The sequence below is a fragment of the Marmota monax genome, unplaced genomic scaffold, assembly GCF_021218885.2.
Source record: "Marmota monax isolate L192 unplaced genomic scaffold, Marmota_monax_Labrador192_F-V1.1 WCK01_AAM20220418_F8-fsc00131, whole genome shotgun sequence".
Lineage (NCBI taxonomy): Eukaryota > Metazoa > Chordata > Mammalia > Rodentia > Sciuridae > Marmota > Marmota monax.
Window position 1 is genome coordinate 1,621,817 of NW_026693141.1, and position 22,294 is coordinate 1,644,110.

Genomic DNA, 22,294 nt, shown 5'->3' on the forward strand with positions numbered 1-22,294 from the left:
AAAGTGAAAACATATGTGCACACAAAAACTTGTACACAAATGTTCATAGCAGCATCACTCATATTAGCCAAAAGGTGAAAAATCCAAAGGACCACCAACTAATGAATGAAAAAACAAAATGTATAGAGAATATTATTTAGCCACGAAAAGGAAAAAAATACTACAATATGATACAACAGGAAAAAACCTTGAAAATATTATGCTAAGTGAAAAAGATCCAAAAGACCACATATTGTATGATTCTTTTTATATAAAATACCCAGAGTCAAAAAAGTTTTAGAAACAAATAATACATTAGTGGTTACTTGAACTAGGTAGGACCTGACAGAGTATAAGGAATTGGGCGGGGGGGGGGCACAAAAAATGTTCTAGAACTAGATAGTTCTGACAGTTGCAAAATCCTGTGAACATACTAAAAGCACTGAGTTACATATTTTCAATAAGGTGAATTGTATAGTAGGCAAAATGTATCTCAATATAGCTCTTAAAAAAAATTATTTCAAAGAGTAGCTGTAGCTCTGAGTAAGGACAGTGAGGGTCCAACATCTCTCTTGTGGTGAAGAGAAAACTCACAAAACGGTGGAAGCCTATGCCTTTGAATTCTTACTACTGGGAGGACATTAACTGCTCCCTTGTGGTACATTTGGTTTTTGTTTGTTTCTCCTTCTTATATAAATAACATATAAGAAAGTAAAGACTTCCGGGGCCTGAGGCTGGGGCTCAGTGGTAGAGCAATTGCCTTGCACGTGTGAGGCACTGGGTTCAATCCTCAGTACCACATAAAAATAAATAAACAAAATAAAGGTATTGTGCACATCTACAACTAATAATATATATAATAATAATATATGATAATATATATTTTAAAAAGAAAATAGAAATTAAAGACTTCCATTCTTTCCCAGAACTGATGCTTCCTAGACCTTTAATTATGCGGGGCGGGGTGGAGCCTCAACTTTTCCAGGAGTCTCTATCTGTAAGAGCAAAGAATCAGTACCTGTTCTAGGTGCCTCACAATACTGCCAGAAAGATACAATTTTAAAATGAACAGAACTAGTTGAGATAATGGTATAATATTAGAGAAAGCAGCAGGTTCAGAATTTCTTTTTCTGGGTTTCTGGCTTGAGCAACACTGAAGATGATGGTTACTTTTCCTAGGAGGGAGTGAAGGAGGGAACAATAATGTCAAGATAGAAATTTGGGTTTAGCCCTGGGTATGTTAAGTTTAAGGTGTTTTGTCCTTAGGTACTTGGGTATGCAAGTCAGGAGCTCAGGAGAGAGCCTGATAACTGGAAATTGTAGAAGTATAAATATTTGAGAGGATGAGATCACTCAGAGATAATATGCAGACTAAGAAAAGCAGGCAAGCCAGGACAGAGGCGACACTGTAGGAGAAGGCAGCAGTGAAGGATGGTTAGGAAGCAGCTAGGGAGGAAGAAGGAACCAGAGGAAATGTGAAGACAAGGGAAAAGAGTATCATCAGAGTCAAGGGTATGCAGAGGTCAGCTAAGGGAAAAAGAGAAATGTACAACTCACAGGTCCCCAGGGAACTGGGCAAGAAAGATTCCAGTAGAGCTTTGGAAGCTAGGAGTGAATGACTAATAAGGAAAAGTAAACCAAGGTCAGTCTCAAGCTTTGCAAAGGCACAATGTTCCTCACCAGCATGTGCACCTTAAAAAAGGAAAAGTAAGAAAATGCTCCATTAATGCATCAAAGAATAAAAGAGATTAGGAATCACCCAAACAAACAGGACCAAGTCCACACTAATATGGCCCAGTTTAAAGCCACCAGAAATAAACTGAAATATGTCATTAACATTCATATACACTCTCCATCTGCCCACACACAACATAAGACTGTGAAAACAAGTGTGTTTGCCTTTAGCTGCAGAGACACCCAGGATTAACTAAATACAAAAAGCCCTACTAAAACTGTTCTCCACCCCACCCCCACTGCAAAATATTAAATAAAAGAAGAAATAAAACATTATATTGCAGTTAGCTCAGCTGCTTAAATCCAGTTTAGATCAAGGTTTTCACCACTGATCTAAAAGACAATAGAGCAGGCAAGATCATTAAATTACCTGACAATTCCTTAAGCTGAATTGAATTAGGAAAGGCTTCTTACAGGAATAGGCCTAAGAACCCTGAGAGCTCTGGATTTCAATTAACTGAAATTTCTACCCTTCAGAAAAAAGTAACACATACACACGCCCCTCTCATAGGTTATTTCTAGAGACATGAAACAGCATACAATAATATGCTATACAGCATCACAAAGGTAAATATTAACCCTGGGATGGCAAAATGGTAGCAAGAGATGGTATAAAGCACTGAAGTAAAAACCTAGACTTCAATACCAGCTCTCTGCAAACAGCCCTGTGACTTTCAATACATGTTGGGATTGAAATCTAAGGTTCCTCAATCTCAATTCCCTACTCACAAATTGATTGTGAGGGCTGTATGCAAAAAACACATGCAAATGTATACTTTTAAAGAAATCTAAAAGTAATAATAGATTTCAGAAACTTTAACAGCCACCATCTAGAGGGCAAAGAGGGAGGTAAGCATTACCCGAGATGGTCCTAGGACCAACCCATCTCTGTCCTTCCCACAGCTTAGTTAGTAAAGTCCTGCTTATACTTCATAACATAGTTATAAAAACCCCGCTTTAAGTTAGTAAAATTTGAGTCTCTGTGTTCCTATGAACTCCTTTCAAACTAAAACAGATCATTACAATGATTTTAGGGGAGTGGCAAAATATTGGTGTGCGTAGTCCCCTAGACCGGAAGGTGAAGAGAGAGTACCAACTTCATGCTTCTTTGTTACCACACCTTTCTGCCAACACATGGCCCAATGTATAGAATGGAGAACACACTTAAATTCCATGGGCAACTGAGTTCACAAGTAAAAGAGTGAGCAAGGAAGGATAGAAGTATTAGGAGAGATCTGGGGTTCAAGATGCAATCTGGGGTCTTGCCTCTCACGGGGCAGACAGCTAAAGCTGTCACAATGCAGGGGACCCTAAGAAAGTAAAGCCAAAATGAGAGATCAGGTAACAACAACGAAGATGACAACCATTACATATGAGGACAACAGCAATGACAAGTATACAAACAATAGTCACATTTTGGTACTAACTGCTCACAAATGCCAGGTTCTGTGTTAAGTGCTTTATTTGGATTACCTCATTTAATCCTCATGACCACCTTATGAGGAAGACATTACTTTCATCTCCATTTTACAGACAAGGAAACTAAAGCTCAGAGACAAGAAGAGAACCAGGACACAATTTTAGAGAATGTCCCTTTTTAAGGCTATTACGAAATAACGAATAAGAAATATTCAACACAGGTGGTCAGAGAGAGATTAGTACTCTGAAGTACTTGGGAGAGTAGAGAGAGTATCATCAAAACTGTCTACATTGCCTTGATCTTCTTACTACAAGCAGGTTATCACACCAGGTCTACAAATAAATTATCTCTTGCAAAAGTCCCAAATAAATATTTGGCTCAGGTATAACCTCTCTGGTCTCTTTTTGGTGGTGGGGATCCAATTCAGGGCCTTGTGCTTGCTAGGTGAGCACTCTACCTCTGAGCTCTATCCCCAGCCTACTTTGGTCTTTAATCGACAAGGTGCAGGCCTCTGGCCTCTGGCCTCTCCCTTCTTTGTCAAACACTGTCTTCCACAGGCCTTGCAACCCAGACACTTCTGTTTTCTTCCCCCTCTCTAATTGCTTCTTTTCAAGAACTTCATTCTCCACCAGTTCCTTACGTGCTAGGAATTCTTCTCCAGCCTCATATTTTCTTCAGGTGAGCTCATCCATCATTTCCATCTGCTACTGCCTCCAAACACATCTCCTAGCACGATCATTCTCCTGGACTGTAGTCCTCAAACTTGACACGACTTCAGTAGAACCCATCATCTCCTTCCCTACTTCTCCCTGTTCGCTACAGCAATGATTTGTTTGTCCCAGCAAACAATCCTCACCTTCCCTTCTCCCTCATAACTATCTCGGTCCCCTTCGTCTACCTCTTCTCTGTCTCTCAGACAGGCCTGCTTCTTCCCGGTGCCATTGTTAGCCTCTAAAGCTGGCCTTATCATCTCTTCCCAAAGTTCCTAAAACAACCCTCAACCCAGTGTCCTTTCCTCTAGTCCTTGACTCTTTCCCTCCAGACTGTCAACTCATGGAGGATAAAAACTGTTTCTAACTGACTGATGTCTGTCTGCATTCCAGCATGCGTCATAAGAGCCAGCACAGGACGGGCAATAAATGAGTATTTGAATGAAGGAATAAAAAATGAGCTCTAGAACAAAGGGACAGGCCCGATCACAGATGTACGTGCTGAAGAAATAAATGTTGATTATAATCTCTCATAATTACAAAATATTTTACAGAAAACTATACTCTCAAAAAGGTGACCTTACCAACATAAAGATGAGAACATAAAGAAGTATAGTTACAAGCTGAAAGACAAGCTTTCACAGCTGACTTTGATAATACCACAGTAAAATGTATTTTATGCAAAAAATAGAAACGTGTTAAGATGAAAAAAGCATTTGTTCTTTAAACACACATCCAATTACCTGGCAGGCTTTAAAAACAGCCATAAATAAAACATTATTTACTCTCCCAGAGCTTCTACCAACTTCCTACCCGCAGACATCCTACAAATCTCAAGTGCCACCATGAAGAAAGGCTAAGAATAGAAAGTTAAGAATGGTCACATGCCCAAGGCAAGAAGTGTGTATGGTATAACTTACATCATCAAGCTGTGAAAAATGTTCAATATTTAAGGTGAGATAAAGACTATCTGAATCTAAATTTAACATCAGGGAACCTTGAATTAGTCATTTGGCTGGAAAACCCATGTTTGCAGCCAAAGAGCTGCCTCGCTTGGTCACGAAGCAAAGACATACACAAGGTAGAAAAGCAGTTCTGTTCTACTATTTATCTGCTGAGACCTTAATGCCAGCATTTTACATTTTCCCATTGACAGACAAAGGTATAACACAGAATATTTATTTCCCTACTGCTATGCTCTAAAAGGTAAGAAAGTACAAATCTCAGACTTTATATGTCATATGAAAAAATAAAAGAAATCAATGATATCAAAATGGTCTTCTTTTTCCTGCCTATACTTACAATCTGATTTTCATAACAAGCTCAGCTGATCTAGTATCTTTCTTTTCAAACAGGACATAAACTCCAGTTACCTTCAAGGTTATCTAAAACCTACTTTTAAGGAACAGAGATAAGTTTTAGCACTTATTAATAACAAACTTCATGTAAAAAGAAGTTACTATTTGAAGAATGCTGACTAATTCTCCATCTGCAGTATGAAAAGAACAGGAAAAAAATTATTAGCAATTCAGAATGAAACACAGCAAAAATAACAGGAACACTGCACCGGGTCCTGGCTCCATCTCTCCTCTCCTGAGTCACTTCCCTCCTTGACAAGTCAGGCTTCTGAGTGCTGGAGAGATGACCTGGAATAAACTGCTAATTCTGATGTGTGGCAAATTAGTGACTAAAATTAGATAATAAATCGAGGCCTTCTTTCCTTGAGTTTAAATATCAGTGTCATCCTTTTAAAAGCCTTTCTCTCATTGTGAAAACAGTACTTCATCCGTGTGAAACATTTAAAAAATTATCTATAAATCTACTTTCCAGAGATAACCAAAGTTAAGATTTTCAGTGCATATTCTTAGTACTTTGTTGCATATTACCCTTAGTATGAATGTCAAGGCCTCTAGAGGAATTGTTTCCGTAACTAAGTTTGAGTCTCAAGTGAGCTAATTAGAATCCATTTATTCTGTGGCTGCTGATCCCACTTCTTAACATGTCCAGTTATCTCTGAGATGCCTGCCATTGATCACAACGGGAGGTATGGGCAGGAGAATGGATGTGTCTATGTCGGTACAAACACTGCCTTTTCCTGAGGAAAAACAAAAACAGGTCCAGGAAATGAGCTAGAAACATCATCTTTGCACAAAGCAAACAGCAAACTTCTACACAGTGAAAAGAGACTACTTTTAATCTTAATTCTCCACCAACAAGTTTTGTGAACTATCACATTGTTCCAGCTTTCACATTTCTTTGGATAAATCTGGGATTAATAATAATGCCCCTGTCTGTGTTGAGCCCAGTGGTGAGATGCACTCGGGTGAGATACCAGATGGCAGACTGCCTTGCAAAGCAGGAATGCTACAAAACTGACTGCAAAACTCTGTGATGTTCATGATGCTATAAAGAATGTTCTAAAACTTAAGCATGCATAAGAATCATCTAAAACAGAGAGTCCTGTGGGCCCTGTACCCAGAAATCCCAATTTAATCACAACTCCCTGACCCATAGGGACAACTTGCATTTCTATCTCTTGAGTAACACTAGTGCTATGGATCCTTAGATGCCACTGTGAGTAGAATTGAGTCTTAAAGGAAAAAATAATCATAATTTAATTCTTCTAACTATATATCTTCTTCACATCTTTCTCAGAAACTCATTTGTTAAAATTCTTGAGCATTTACTATGTGCCTAGACCTAACTCTGGCTAAAAACACAAAGTTAACTCCCTTCTTACAAATTCACAGTCCAATCTAATTGGAGATTGTACTAAGAAGTATGGGCCAGGAGTAAAAGGAGGCCAGATAATATGAAGTACAAACAGAAACACATGAGAGGGCTTTAATCATGTCTGACACCACCCCCCGACACCACCAAGTGAAGAAATTAATTTGACACAAGTTCATTTGTTTTTGTAATGAAAAGATCCAGTGTCCGCTTAAACTTGGATTACCTTTTGTATTATGGAACTAACAAGTGCACAGAAAATAGCAAGAACAAAGGCAGATCCTACTATCTGCCAAAAAGATATGACCTGATGCAGCATGAAGGGTAACATCTACATAAAGTTATAACGACCCATGAAATAGACTTTATCTATTATCCCCTTAACTGGTCCCATCTCTAGTTTCAACCCACTGTAGTGTGTAAAACAAAAGAATTTGAGAGCGGATTTTTTAAAAACTTCAATTTCAAGTATGAATCAAAGATTTAAGAAATTTCGTAGCTTTGGCCTATTCAAGATCCCTTTTTCTAGAGCTCACAAGCAAAGGACAATCTATAACTTCATGTTTACCAGATAACTATGAACATTATTTATAATACTAATTCACCTCATATGTTATCACGCTATTATCAATTAGTTTAGTTAAGTCTTACAAGAATGTACGTAGACTTGGGACTTCCATGGTAATGAATTGTGTATCTTAGTTAACAACTAGAGTAATAAGTCCCATATGTGAAAGAATTAATTCCTTTCGTTTGTTTTAAAAATATTTCAGTAAAGCTGTGGGGGACGTGGGTAGTTAAGGAAGAGTGGGATTTCTTCTATATGTCCCTGGTTCATCCTATTCGTACCCTTCAATATTTAATGGTTGGGTGTATTTAAAGCATGTTCTCACTGATACGTGTAATCAAAAGTAGAGATTTAATCAAATGGAATCATAATCACTGAAGTTAAATTTACTTGCTTCCCGCTTGCTTTGATTCGAATTAACTACTCATCTAAATTACATCGAGGCCCTTCCTGATTCCAAGCATGTCCAGGTGCTACATGCAGAGCTTGGGAATGGCTACAAGAAGCCACAAGGACAAATGCCTGACCTTGCTTCAAAGCTGCTCTTAAATGACTTTTCTGTAAAATAAAATGACCAATTTCTACCAAATCCTGAATTTCAGATACTTGGAGAAGAGTAACTAAATTAGAAAGAAGAGATGAAAGGAAATGCCACTTTGAAAAGGAAACACATGTCTGACTCTAGCCACAAGTCTAAAAGAGATCCTGAGAAATATGCCATTTAGTTCTCTTTCCATAAACACTGCATATATACTTGTGGACTGAGCCTTTAGACTTCCTCATGTATAAAACTGTTTAATGAGAATGCTCTGTTGCATCAGTATGTCCTTCTACTGAGTTATAGACTTCAAATTTTAAAAATATTTTTAAAGTTTTTTTTTTTTTCAAATTTTAGAACAACAATTCAATGGATTTTTGAAAACCTACAACCTTCACAGGCTGAGAAACCCCAGGAAAAAGTTTTAGGAAATGAGGCAAATATCAACCTTGAAAAGAACCAAGACTCTAAAGTAAATGATTCAGTGTTACAATTTTCAGCAAGCCTGCAGCTGACCCTGACAAGGAAGTACATGGCAGATACACTGGCAGAGGAAGGAAAGGCATGTACAACCCAGGACAGTACAGTGTAATAGGGCATATCTATGAAAGAGTGTGCCCCTCCTTCACATCCCAGATGTTCCAAAGATGCACAACAGCCCCTCCCCTTCATCAGCAGTTTTGCTTTCTGTGGTTTCAGTTACCCGTTGTCAACTGTAGTCCTAAAGTATTAAATGGAAAATTCCAGAAAGAAACAATTCAAATGTTTAAAATCATGTGCCATTGAGATGAGCATACCCACTCTGTACACATTAGCTACTCAGTAGCTATCTCAGTCAGCAGACCAACTGTCATGGTATGCTTGTGTCCAGGTAACCTCTGCAAGAGGCCTAATGCCATGTCACACCCTATGTTTCTACCTCACTTTACCTCATCCTGTAGGCACTGTATCATCTCACGTTATGACTAGAAAGGTGAGCATACTACAATAAGGTATTTTGAGAGAATGACCACATTACCGTAAATTTTATCACAGTATATGGTTAAATTTTTTTCTATTTTATTAATTATTGTTCATCTCTTACAGTGCCTAATTTATAAATTAAACTTCATCATAAATATTTATATGAAGGAAAAAACATAATATATGTTTGGTTTGTTACTCTTCACGGTTTCAGGCATCCACTGGGGGTCTTGGTATCCCCCCAGGTAAGATGATATTACTGTAAATATAGAAGTTCCCCAGCTTATAATGGTTTTGAACCAATAGACAATGTTGCAAAAGCAATATGCATTCAGTGGAAACCATTCTTCAAATTTCAAATTTTGGTTTTTTCCTGTTCTACCTTTCAAAGATAGGACAATACTGGCTGATGGGCAGTGGCAGTCAGCCATAGCTCCCATCAGCCACCCAACCAGCAGAATAACAACTAATACTCCACAGTATTATGTTACTAGGCTATAATGTTCAGTAAGTTAGGTGTATTAAGTGCATTTTTAAGATGATATTTTCAACTTACAATGAATTTACTGCAATAAAACATCATAAGTCAAGGAACATCTGCATTAAGAATGAGGTTATTTACATACTAAAAGAAAGTCTGGAAATGTTTATTTATAATCTAAGAATAGAGAAGACCTAAGTTTAACACATAATCCACAAGCTATAATTATAATAAAATAGAGCCTCATAAAAATAAAGCTAATATCTACATGGTCAGAAACATCACAAAGTCAAAGCACAATAAACTACGGAAAAGTTGTGAAATAAATCTAAAGAACTGATTTCCTAAATATATAAAGAGCTTTGGCAATTCAATAAAAGACATAGTAGAAAATAGACAATTTATTGAAAAAGAAATAAACAATACCTGAAGTTTATAACTTTTAAGACATCAAACATCAAAAAAAATAAAGGTAATGGAATAGTAAAGCACACTGTACCCATACTTTGCTTCATTATCATTTTCATGGCTGGTTTTATTTATATCTTCACCTGCTCTCAATCCCACTTATAATATATGTTTGATTTGTTACTCTTCATGGTTTCAGGCATCCACTGGGGTTCTTGGTATCCCCCCAGTTGCCTTACTTTATTATAGATATAACCCAAATATTGCAACAAAATTTTTCTAAACAAATGAAAATTTAACTTACTCAGAAGAAAAATAAAATCTAAACCACACAGAAAATATCATTTTTTACCTTTCAGATTGGCAAAGATAAAAACATTTGATAATACAATATGTTATCAGAGGAATATAGGAGCACTTAAACATTACCCACGACATGAAAAACCGCTATCATCTCTTAAAAAAAAAAAAAAAGCATACTTGGCAGTACTCATCAAAATTTAATCAACCATAGGGGTCAGCAAACACTGTGAAAATGGCATATGGAAATGCTGGCCACTCTCCTCACACCTTACATGTCAATGCCATATTAACTGCACAAGTAGAAGAATAAATGGTAGGTGCTATCAAACAAATGGTACCTGACAACTGCAACTATTATACAACAATAATAAAAAGTTTCCTTACTTTACTATCAAAATAATAAAAGCAACTTCCTAACACCAAACTACCCATATTAGATAGTATACCCAGAGTCATATGTTTCCATGGCACGTGAAACACAGGCTACTTCCTAAAACCCTCATACCCACACTAGATAGCAAATCCAGAGCCATATGCTTGTATGGCACACTTTGTCTATAGCTCTTATCATAATTTGTAACATTTATCTGAACATTCTCTGAGTAATGCTTTTCTTTAAATTCCATGAGGATAGGGACCATGTTTGATCTGTTTGGCACTTTAATCCAGTGTCTGGTCCCTGGCAGACACTTGCTATGTGCAGTATTCATTTTTTCATTCAACAAATATTTGTTATAGGTCAGGTGGACACTGTGTTAGGTTGTGCAGGTATGGGGCTGAACAAGGTAGACTAGTTCTCTTTCCCTTTCTAGGTTCAGTTGAAAAACTAACCACACACACACACATACACACACACACACACATTAATTATTAAAAAAAAACAAACTTAAATGTCCAGTTGGCCTACAAATAGGTGTTAATTTTCCCATACTAAAATTTACTTTAATGGTGATTTAAACCCCCAGAGGCATTTTCATTTATAATGATTTCTTCTGATTAAAATACCTTGAATATAAATGTAATTTTTAAGTAATAAATGTATTTAAATATATTTTATTATATGAAATATATTTTACATAATAAAATATATTTCAATATAACTTAATATATATTATAAAATAGCAGGAGGAATAAAACCTATAGCCTTGCTACCCAAACACAATTACTTTAAGGATTAAAGTATTTCTCTCCTGTGTTTTCCATGAACTTTCTTCCATGCCACAGGAGCACAAAACAAGTAATTTCTCTGTTTTTCATAGCTGACATTCAATGTTCCTTCTTCATATAGAGGTCAATGGATATTGCAAAAAGATATCTCTGGCAGCTGTGGCTCCAACTCATTCAATTCTTCCGCCACCTTTAAGACCAACAGTTTTACCAAAGTGGAGTGTGCCTTCAGCATCTCCTCATGTAATAATCTGTGTGTGTGTGTTGCTGGGGATTGAACCCAGGGCTTTGCATATGTTAGGCAAGCACTCTAGAATTGTGCTACATTCTCAGTCCTTTTTATTTTGAGACAGGTCTCATTAAATTGCCCAGACTGGCCTTGAACTTGAAATTCTCCAAAGGAGGTGGGATTACAGGTGCCCACCACACTCAGCCCCTGCAATGAAATTGTGCTTTCGCATGTTAAACAAAAAAATAGATGGAGTGGTTAGTTGCCTTACAGATGACAACCATTCTCTTTCCCACATTCTTCTCTCTTCCTATTCTTGACAAGATTTCACCACATCTTTGAGAAAGATTTTTCGTTCCATCTCTTCCTCATGCTTTTCTTATTTGCTAAATATTAGAGAACTTCCAGCTTCTTTGCCACACACAAAAAAAGATATGAAAATATTCATGTTATAGATTTTTGGAAAGAATCAACAATTAATCAATAGAAGTTGAAGAAACTGGTTCTGAAGTGTTGAGGCTGCAGCCCACATTTGTCATCTGAAGCTGAAGACACCACCTTCCTTTCTGAGAAAACAATGGGTGGCAGATGACTCTGGTAGATTAGCAAAAGCATATATTACCCTAATGTTTAGGGAACTACTGATACTAGTAGTTGAATACATTCCTTTAACAGTAGGTAGAGGCTTATAGATACCAACAGATTATGAATGAACAGAAAAGATATATCTCCTATAAAGAGACAACAGATAGCTTAGGAGATAAAAATAAAATAAAATCCTAAGTGGGTCACCAAAGTGATTTTTCAAAATATATTTTTAGTTGTAGATGAACACAATTTTTTAATTTAATTTAATTTTTTTTTTGATGTGTTGATGAGAATGGAACCCAGTGCCTCATATATGCAATGCAAGCGCTCTGCCCCTGAGCCACAATCCCAGCCCCACCAAAGTGATTTTTAAAATTGGCTGAGGAAGTATTCTGGCTCGGTAGGAATTAAAGCAAGACAGAATTCATTATCCTTGTTTTTTCCATATTTCTAGCAAAATAGCACACAACATTAATTCTCTCTACATAAAGACAAATGAAAACAGGCCTGCAATGCCTCACTACCAGAATATATTTAACAAGACGTGGAGGAACAATGAAATTTTTAGGGAAAGTTACAGTACTCCTACCCTCCTTCAGAGAAGCATTTACATACTAATGTTATGGAACAGGCCATTTGCAGCGTGGGAGGGTAAGGGAATATGCATATTAGGGAGGTATCATGTTTTTTTTTTATGCTATGCTCCAACTTTCTTTAAGAAAAACAGATTCTTATATCTTGAATAGTAAAACAATGATACAATGATAATACAATAATAATAATACCAAGTGCTGCGATTCTACTATTTTCTGAAATAAATGCCTCCCTAATGAAGTTCTGCACACACAAAACATCATGCAAGCTGCAAGGGATAATTTGACAATATCCTTTCTAAAATTCCAATCCACTAGAAGCAACAATGTTAATCACTTTCGAATGATTGTGATTAATTCAAAGGAATTAATTCCTGAGGAGTTTTAAAGCGTTTAATAGCACACAAGTACCAAAGACTAGCTCAAAATTATCAGTCATTTGGAATCCCAGCCCAAGAATTTAATCTTTGATCTCCCAACAAAGTGATTCACCCCAAATATTTGCCTTTTCTGTAATTTTTATATCATAACAAAGAGTTTAGGCCTAAAATTTTTAAATTTGTATGTTTTATAAAATGGGATTATGTTACAGATAAGAAGCTGAGGAAAACAGCATGTTCACTTGTTAGTATCCCATATACTCTGCCCACAAAAGCCTTTTAAAATACTGTCAAAAAAAAAAAAAAAAGAAAGAAACTTAAAGAGAGAGGTGGGAAAAAACCTTCTGCTGACTCATTCCTCACAGAGAAACATTTAGTATTTCCTGGGGCAGTGAGCTCAATTTCTACTTCTAGTGCTGTAATTTCCACTCGTGGATTCTGGAAAGGACTGAGGCAATAGAAGAAACAGAAGAGGAAGAGGTCAAAACCCTTTGAAAGACAGGATGTTTTTAAGAGTACTGTAATGAGATCTGCAGAAAAGGTATTGATCTGTGCCCTTTTGCTTTATTTCCAGTATATATTATAGTAATGCCATTTCCCTATGAAAGTTCAGCATATTTGTCCAGGGACTTGCAGCAACAGGGTAAATAACAAACCAGAATTTTAGAGTATTCATTAGTAAGGAGTCAAAAGGTGTTCATGGAAACCCAGGAACCAGGCAAAGAAAGAAGAAAAGTTCAATTTAGAATCATATCCTGACTTCTCTGAATCATGACATGAGTGATCAAAAACATGGAAACAAGAAGGCACCAGTCATGAACAAACAGGTGTGTTCACACACACAGGTGTGTAGGCAGTGTGCCTATGGTGCTATTACACTAAACACCATCCAAATAACCTTGGCTACAGCTAGCAACCCTGTAACACAGATCACAAAGCCAGAATACAAAGTCAGATTTGCTTTCCAAAACCCATGCTCATCAATAATTTGCTGCAAAACATTGTGTGACTGGAGAGGGTTAGACCATAGTTTTTTCCACCAATCACAGTACTTCTAAATGAAGTTCACAAGGGAATTATTTTTTGAAGAGTTATAAAGTACAATTAAAATCAATGTTATGTAGATACACAAAAGAATATAAAAAATATAAATAGAGTATCAATTTTTCCACAAAAGTAAAATGTCTAAGGAAGTGTATACTAAATGAGCTATGATTGTTTCTCCTCAAATCTGCTTAACTTCTTTTTAAAATATTTAAAAGTACCCAGTACAATGAGTAGAATTTCCCTCACAGCATGTCAATAAGATGATGACCCCTCTACACATTGCCACCTCCCAGGGGCTCACACCATTGAGCAAACAAGAAGATATCCTCTCCTCTGACTTCTATTCTCAGATGACACTGTCATTTCCACTCACGTTTTCCCTCCATGCCAAGTGCCTGCCTGGTGTATGTGGGAGTTTGGGGACAGAAGTAGGGGCAGAAGGTGCTGAGGTTATGGCTCAGTGGTAGAGCACTTGTTAGCATGTGTGAGGCACTGGGTTTGATCCTCAGCACCACATAAAAATAAATAGATGGATAGATAAAGTAGAGGTGTTGTGTCCATCTACAACTAAAAGAAGAAAGACAGAAAGAAAGAAATAGTAGGGGCAGAAATCCCTTTATAGTGAATCCTTGATTTTCCAGGAAAGCCCCAATTTCATAGATGACACTGGTCTAAAATCCGGTTTGACAAACATGATTGCACAGTGTATGATAGTCAAAGAGTTAGGATCAGAATATAATCTCCACATTTTCTTTAGGAAACAAAAGTTATGAAATCCAAATTCTACTTATTGTTTTAAATAATTATAGGACTTCCTGAGACTTGATCTGCCTATTGGCCAATATCACCACATGTTAAAAAGAAAGTCTGAGGCAACAGAAGACCAAGGACTTTAGAATCAAATGGACTTGTAACTGGACTCTACGAACAGCCTCCTGAGCTATAAACTTAGGCTAATTACTTAGTCTCTAAGCCCCAGTTCTCCTAAGTATAAAATATGAGTAGTAATGACTAGTTCACAGAATTACAGTGAGAATCAAATGAGATAAAATACGTAAATCACCTTGAAAACTGCTTAGTTCTAGTGCATGTTCAATACCAGCTATGTTCTTTCAATTTCTTTATTCATTCAATGTCTTTAAATATAAACTTTTGTTAGATATGTCTGTAGCTTTCATTCAATGTATGTGAATAAGAACAATATGACTTAAAATTCCTCAACAGTAAAAAACAGACAGCTAAAATATGTCTAGTCAAGCTGTTTCACCCATGTTTGTATGAGATATAGTATTCCAAGTTTCAGAAGATAACACCAAGATAAGTTACTTATGCTGTACCCTAGAAAATACCCAATAAATAAGAGTTATCAAAAACACAAGTGACACCTGCATCTACCTTGGCTGGTTCTCCACAGTGAGGTTCTCTCCCCTCTGATAGCCACTGTCTGCCACCTGGGTGGTAGACCTCTTCACAATTTGCTTTAACTCCTGTTCTAAGCGCTCCTTGATAGCCTTCACCGTCTCTGGTATCTTCTTCAGTTTGGCCAGCCCCTTGATGAGGATACCCATAAAAAGGGTACTGTTCTCCTCTGGATCCAATTCCAAATCCTCCTTGAGATCCTGCAGGTTTATCTCCTTCACTGCAAAATAAACAATAATATTGAGAATACTAGTAATACTTTTACATTATAAAATCCCAAAACAGAAGTCTAATAAATGAGATTACTCCTTTGATTCCTTCCTTAAAGGAATCAAAGATTGTTGTTGTTGTTGTTGTTGGGGTCTTTTTGTTTGATTGGTTGTTTTTTGTTTTTTATTTTGGGTACTGGGGATTGAACCCAGAGGCATCTTTTTTAACATATAAACATTTTAACATTTGTTGTTGTTATTTAACCACTGAGCTACATCCCCTACATCCCGAGCCCTTTTCATTTGCTATTTTGAGACAGGATCTCCTCATTTAGTTGCTAAGGGTGGTCTCAAACTTGCAATCCTCCTGTCTCAGCCTCCCAAGTCACTGGGATTACAAGTGTGCACCACCATACCCAGCTCAAAGATTTTTTACAATCAAATGAATTTACATAGTAATTATCTAAGAGTCACAAAATGATATTTATATTCCTCAAATCATACCCAGTAGTTAGTAGCAAGTGGTAGAAGCAATTAAAATTGAGTATGCAGATCTCCACAGGAAGTTGTTCTTACGTAACTTCTGACATGCATCCATTGATATTTAATAGGCACCGGTTCTTTATAAAATGCCATGTATGCTGCTACAGGACAATTCTAAAAAGCCAGACCCCAACCTGAAGTTCATATTCATTGGTCAGAAGTGATAAGCAGCTGGAGTAAAATATATTACAAATCCATATAAGGGAGCACGGTAAATAAGTTAAGATTGTAACAAATTAAAAAGAAATCTAGAGAAACAAAAGCAAGAAAAAATGTACAACTGAGACAAAATTTCAAAGAAAAAAAAGTAATGAACACATGTTGCATAAATATAAAAGAAGACCTCCTATTTTTCTTTAAAGATTTGCCTGGAATAACATTATCTACTCAACATAGACACTGCTAATAATCCATAGTAATCTTTTGAGAAGTAATATTATAGGTTAAAAACCTCTTTGGATCTTGAGACGACAGCCTTCAACCAAATCATTTGGTTTTGAAAGGAAGAAATACCCTAAACCTGAAGGTAGCTAAAGAGAAGAATTAGTTGGTGATCTGAGACCTCTGTATCTACTAAAGGACACAGGCCTTTCCCTCCACATAATGCACAGGCGCGCACACACACACACACACACACACACACACAACTTCACATATGAATTTTGTGGTTTCACACCTAGAAAAAAGAATCACAAGTTACAAACCTCTAGCTTAAAAGTAATTATTTTAATTTATTATGGCAAGAATGAAAGGAACAAAAGCCAAAGTGAGTACAAGTCCAAAGATGAAGGCTAACTGTTAAAAGTTTTCCCCATCAGTCATCCTTCAAAACAAATGGATTTTACAACATGTTTACAACCTGAAGGGATGGATGCACTCTTCTCAGTAGATTCAAGTTCCAATGGACTATAAGCCACTATAAATTGTTCATCACCACTGGAATCTTACTGAAATCTACCCAGAGAAGATTGAAAATACCCCAGTATATAGAGTAAAGGCCACTATACAGAGCCTTTAAAACCTCTACTTTAAACAATATAAAATCCTCTGCCCTCTATCCTGTCCCTTTTAGAGAACTCCCAATTCATAACATGTTCTTAAGGAGGATTCTAGAAAGATAGCAAAATAAGAAGCACCAAGAACCTCTCTCCTCACCTAGACAACAATTGTACTGACAGAGTCTATCTGATTTAACTACTGTCATATGTCACAAAATGAAGTTTCAGTCAATAACAGATCACATATATGATAGTGGTTCCATAACACTGCATTGCCTAATGACATCACGGCCATACAGTCTATGATTTTTACCCAAGGACAAAATCACCAAATGACGCATTTCTCAGAAAGTATCCCCATCCTTAAAGGACTCATGGAACTCTGGAGTCTACTTACTGAAGGCTTGTTGTAACTTCTATGTGAATGCTTGGATGGATGGTAAACCATAGTTAATGTCAGTCAATTTCAGTTCTTAGTACAGTTACAGCTACCCATCCACCCCCACCCCAGACCCCTGGCAGGCAGCTGTTAACATATTTATGGGGCAACTTAGACACAGCTGGCAGGACATAGGATGGGTCAAAAAGGATCTTATCCTACAAATATTTGGGAATCTATGTTGTTATTGCTGATTTCTTCCTCTGTTCACAGAGGTGCAGACAGAGATGAGCTGCCATTATTGTTGCCCTTCTCCAATTTTTCAAGCCCCTCTTGCTTTGGCTGAAGTGACTTCCATAGAGTTTCAAGGGCCAGAACCTTCCTTCCACTCCTTCATTTTTCTCTCTCTCCTCTTTTGGGTATAAGGCATTAAAGACTAAAATTTTCAAAAACAACTTCATGTACAAAATGATTGTACATGGCCAAGAAAAGGTACTCAAGCATAGACAGATCTGGGTAAACATTACATTTACTCCCAGGCACATACTTGGGACTGAGATAACCTATAACAACAACAAAGGCAGCAAACCCTAGAAAAGGAGGAGAATCTGATTTCCGAGTCACCAAATTATCATGAATAAATTCCCAATTTTAAACAAAAAAAAAAAAAATGGCATGACATACAAAGAAAGAGAATATGACCCATTCAAAGGAAAAGAAACATATTTATAGAAACTGTCCTTTAAAAAGAACTAATGGGAGATCTACTCAACAAAGATTATAAAATATCTTAAAGATACTCAAGAACATCCATTATGAACAAAATGGCAATATCAACAAAGAGACAGGAACCAAATTAAATTCTGAAGCTGAAAAGTATAATAATTGGGAAAAAAATTCACTAGAGGAATCCAAAGGCAGATGAGAGCAGGCAGAAGAAAGAATCTATAAACTTTAATATAGGGCAATGGACATTATAAATTTTGAGAAGCCAAAAAAAATGCAAGAAATGTAAAGAGGTTTTTTGTCTTTTGTCTTTTATTTTATAAATGTACATTTTCTATTAAATTAAGAGGCTAGTGCACTTAAAAGAAGAATCAGTTTATGATTTGGGGCACACAACATAAAGATGCAATTTTATGACATCAAAAATCAAAAGCGGGGATGGGGCTGTAGCTTAGCAACAGAATGCTTGCCTAGCATGCATGAGGCACTGGGTTTGATCCTCAGCACCACATAAAAATAAAATAAAATAAAGGCATTCTGTCCATCTACAACTACAAAAAATTGTTTTAAAAAAAATCAAAAGCAGTGGACTTATAGTGGTTAATACAGCTAAGATTTTATACAACTTTTTGTATGTTATTGAAGTTTATCTGACATAAATTCAAGTTAGTGATATAACCTCAGAATGCTTAAACACAGTGGTAACCTCAAAGAAAATAGCTATAGAATGCACAGAAAGAAAAATAAAAAGGAATTTAAATGTTTCACTACAAAAATATCAACTAAACACAAAAGAAGAGGGGCAAAAGGAAGCTATAAGGCATACAGAAAACAAATGTCAAAATGACAACAATAAGTCTGTCCTTATCAGTAACTACTTTAAATATAAATGGATTAAACTCTTCAACCAAAAGGCAGAGATTGGCAGAATGGATTTTAAAAACTCGTGATCCAACTATGAGCTGTCTACAAAGACACAAAGAAACTAAAAGCAAAGAAATAGAAAAAGATATTCCATGGAAATAGTAACAAAAAGGGACCAAGACTGTAGTAAACATATAAAACAAAATGGAACTTGAAATTTTAAAAAGATTACAAGAGGCAAAGAAGATAATATATTAATAAAAGGTTCACTATAGAAATAAAATATAACAATTACAAACATCATATGCCCAATGACAGACTATGAAATGAAGACTACACATAAAGCAGAAATGAAGGAAGAAAGGAGCTGTACAATAATGGAGTTAAATACTCCATGCTCAATGGATAGAAAACCAGACATATGTAAGGAAATAGAGGACTTTTAAATAACATAATAATCCACAAATTACTAACAAACTGAAGCAGCAGCAGACTAATAAGGTTATGCATCAAGACCAGAAGGGATTTATTCCTGGAAAGCAAGGATGATTGAACATATGAATAATCAACGTAATACACCACATTCACAGAATTGGTAAGGGTGGAGTGACACTTGATCACCTAAGTTGATCCAGAAAAATCAACACATTTTCATGATTAAAACAATCAACAAACTAGTAACAGAAGGAAAGTAAATAAAAAATAAATAAAAGCTACATATGAGTAACACTATGTGTGACCCTAGATGGACAAATTCTGAACACCTACCAAAACTAAACCATAAAGAAATAGAAAATCCAAATAGACCTATAACAAGTAAGGAGATTAAATTAAAGATCTCCTGACAAAAGCCCTGAATCTGATGCTTCATAGTGAATTCTACCAAACACTAATAGAAGAACTGAAACCAATCCTTCTCATGCTTTTCAAAAAAAAAAAAAAAAAAAAAATTGAACAGGAAGGAAAACTTCCTAATTCATTCAATGAAATCAGCATTATACTGATACCAAAACCAGTAAAAGATACTATAAGAAAACTACAAACCTAGTTCCCTAATAAAATTCTTAAGCATATATTTGAACACCCATATTCATGGCAGCATTATTCAGTCACAATTGCCAAAATGTGGAAGTAAACTAAGTGCCCATCGACACACAAAAGGCTAACCAAAATGTGATACATTCAAACAATAGCATATTAGCTTTAAAAAGGAAGGGACATAATACATTCTAACATGACTGAATCTTGAAAACACTATGCAAAGTGAAAAAAGCCAGTCATAAAATATATAAAACATAAATACTGTATGATTATACTTACAATGAATTAAGTACTAAGAGTAGACAAATTCTTAGAAACAGAAGAAAATGTTGGTTGCCAGAGGGTAGCAAAGGGAGTAGCAAGGAGGAAGTTACTGCTTAACCTGTACAGAGTTCCAGTTTTACAAGATGAAAGAGTTATGTAGATGGATAGTGGAAATGGTTCACCATGAATGTATTTAATATCATTAAGCGCACACTTAAAAATGGTTACAATGATAAGTTTTACATTGTGTGTATTTTACCATAACAAAAATCGTATTTATATATGAGTCAAAGATATTTTAATTACATACAAAATAAAATTACTTGCACAAGTTCATTCTTATGAGAACAAATCCTTTATATATTTACCTGTGTTTTATTAGACTCTCTAGATGTCCAAAATTCACAAAGAAAGAGAAGGACATAAAGAATAAGCAGATTCATGTGGCCTTCCTTGCAAGGCAGAGAGCATTTGATGATATGCTACTTAAGTATACTTTTCTAATATTAGTGAAATTAGCAGTAGTACCAAAAAGCCTCAAACTTTAAGGATGACAATTCTGAAGGCAATTTTTTTTAAAAAAAATCAATATTTCCAAATGTGACATTTCAAGAAGAGACATGTGATTTTGTTTTATACATGAAGAAGCTAGACACCTTAGGCCACAGAAGTGTACTCTCTGGACTAACCAGCAGCACAATGAGGAGAGGAAAGTACTTAGCCAAGGAGCCATTTAAATTCAGAAGCCTGGGGAATGAAACATCTGCTTGCTTCAGGAAGAAAGAAAAGCAAAAAGAAATTTAGCTGAGACAAAATGTTCTTTAAAATGGAGCACATTTGAGTCACAAACATGACATATACAAAGAGCCACCTAAATATCAGCTACCTGCCACAAAGGTGATTGGTGATAAGGTAAATGTGGTTTAAATCAATAAGGCCTGAGATTACATGGCATATAGCTACTTATATGCACACTAATATGATAGATGGCCCATTAAAAAGCAACAAATAAGCAAGGTATGAATAATAAAATTGCACAGCCCCAACTGGTACATTTGTTTAGAATCTTATCTTTCTATTTGTCTCCTGAAATCTCCTAGAGCATAAACATTGAAAAGATCCAATATTAATTAATTTATATTATCTATTTCACTTACATCAGCTAAAAATTAAATGGCAATTTAAAAGGATAATATAATCAACCATGACTAGTCTAATATTCACTAACCCTATGAGGTCAGATAGAATTACTGGAGCTTAAAAAAAAGGGGGGGGGAGGCTTTCTATAAAAACAAGTTAACTGAAATGCAACAAAGCCTAACACAATAATTAGAACAAAATGTACAGATTCGGTACAGACTACTGAATCCCAGATCATCCCTTAGTATCTTTATTGCTATGGTTTGAAACACTTTAAAATAGAATTACTTTACTTCACTGCCTTTCCCAATTCTATTCCTCTTTTTTTTTTTTTTTTTTTTTTGAGCTGTTTTTACCAGGTGGAAATTCCTCAAATTTAGTTCTGAATCTTACCAAAAAGATAGTGCTAAATTTAAAAAAAAAAAAAAAAAAAAAAAACTTTGATGTCCTTTGACCAATTATTTCCACAAAAATCCCACTGGCCACAAGGGTTTCTTTTTACTCACACCCCTTTACTATAGATTGATCTGATACACAGGTATATATGCCTAAGTGGATGTAAACCATGTTGGGGCTAAGCATGGAATCATGGAAATGGGGTTCAACTAATACTCTCTGGGACTCATGATACGATTAACTGGATGATATCTAAGGTCATCTCAAGCACTAAAATTCCATAATTCCATTAATTTTAGTTTAAATCTGTTTGCATGACTGATAGTAACTTACATGTATACTTATAGTACAGATAACACATTTTTAAAAGGAATAATCCATTCATGTGGTCAAATATTTTATTTAAAAAGCTACCTTGCCTGCCAGTGAGAAACAATCTACACCACCGGTTCATGGTTGCTTGCTTTCTTCAGTATG

General features: G+C 35.9%; 1 protein-coding gene across 1 annotated transcript in view; it reads right to left on the reverse strand.

Annotated features, from left to right (window-relative positions):
- Nucleotides 1-22,294, reverse strand: part of Exoc4 (exocyst complex component 4) — a 782,534-nt gene that overhangs the window by 662,104 nt on the left and 98,136 nt on the right. The window contains exon 6 of the mRNA XM_046455063.2: nucleotides 15,234-15,477. Within this exon, the coding sequence (XP_046311019.1) occupies nucleotides 15,234-15,477 (244 nt within the window). The remainder of the gene's footprint in view (nucleotides 1-15,233; nucleotides 15,478-22,294) is intronic.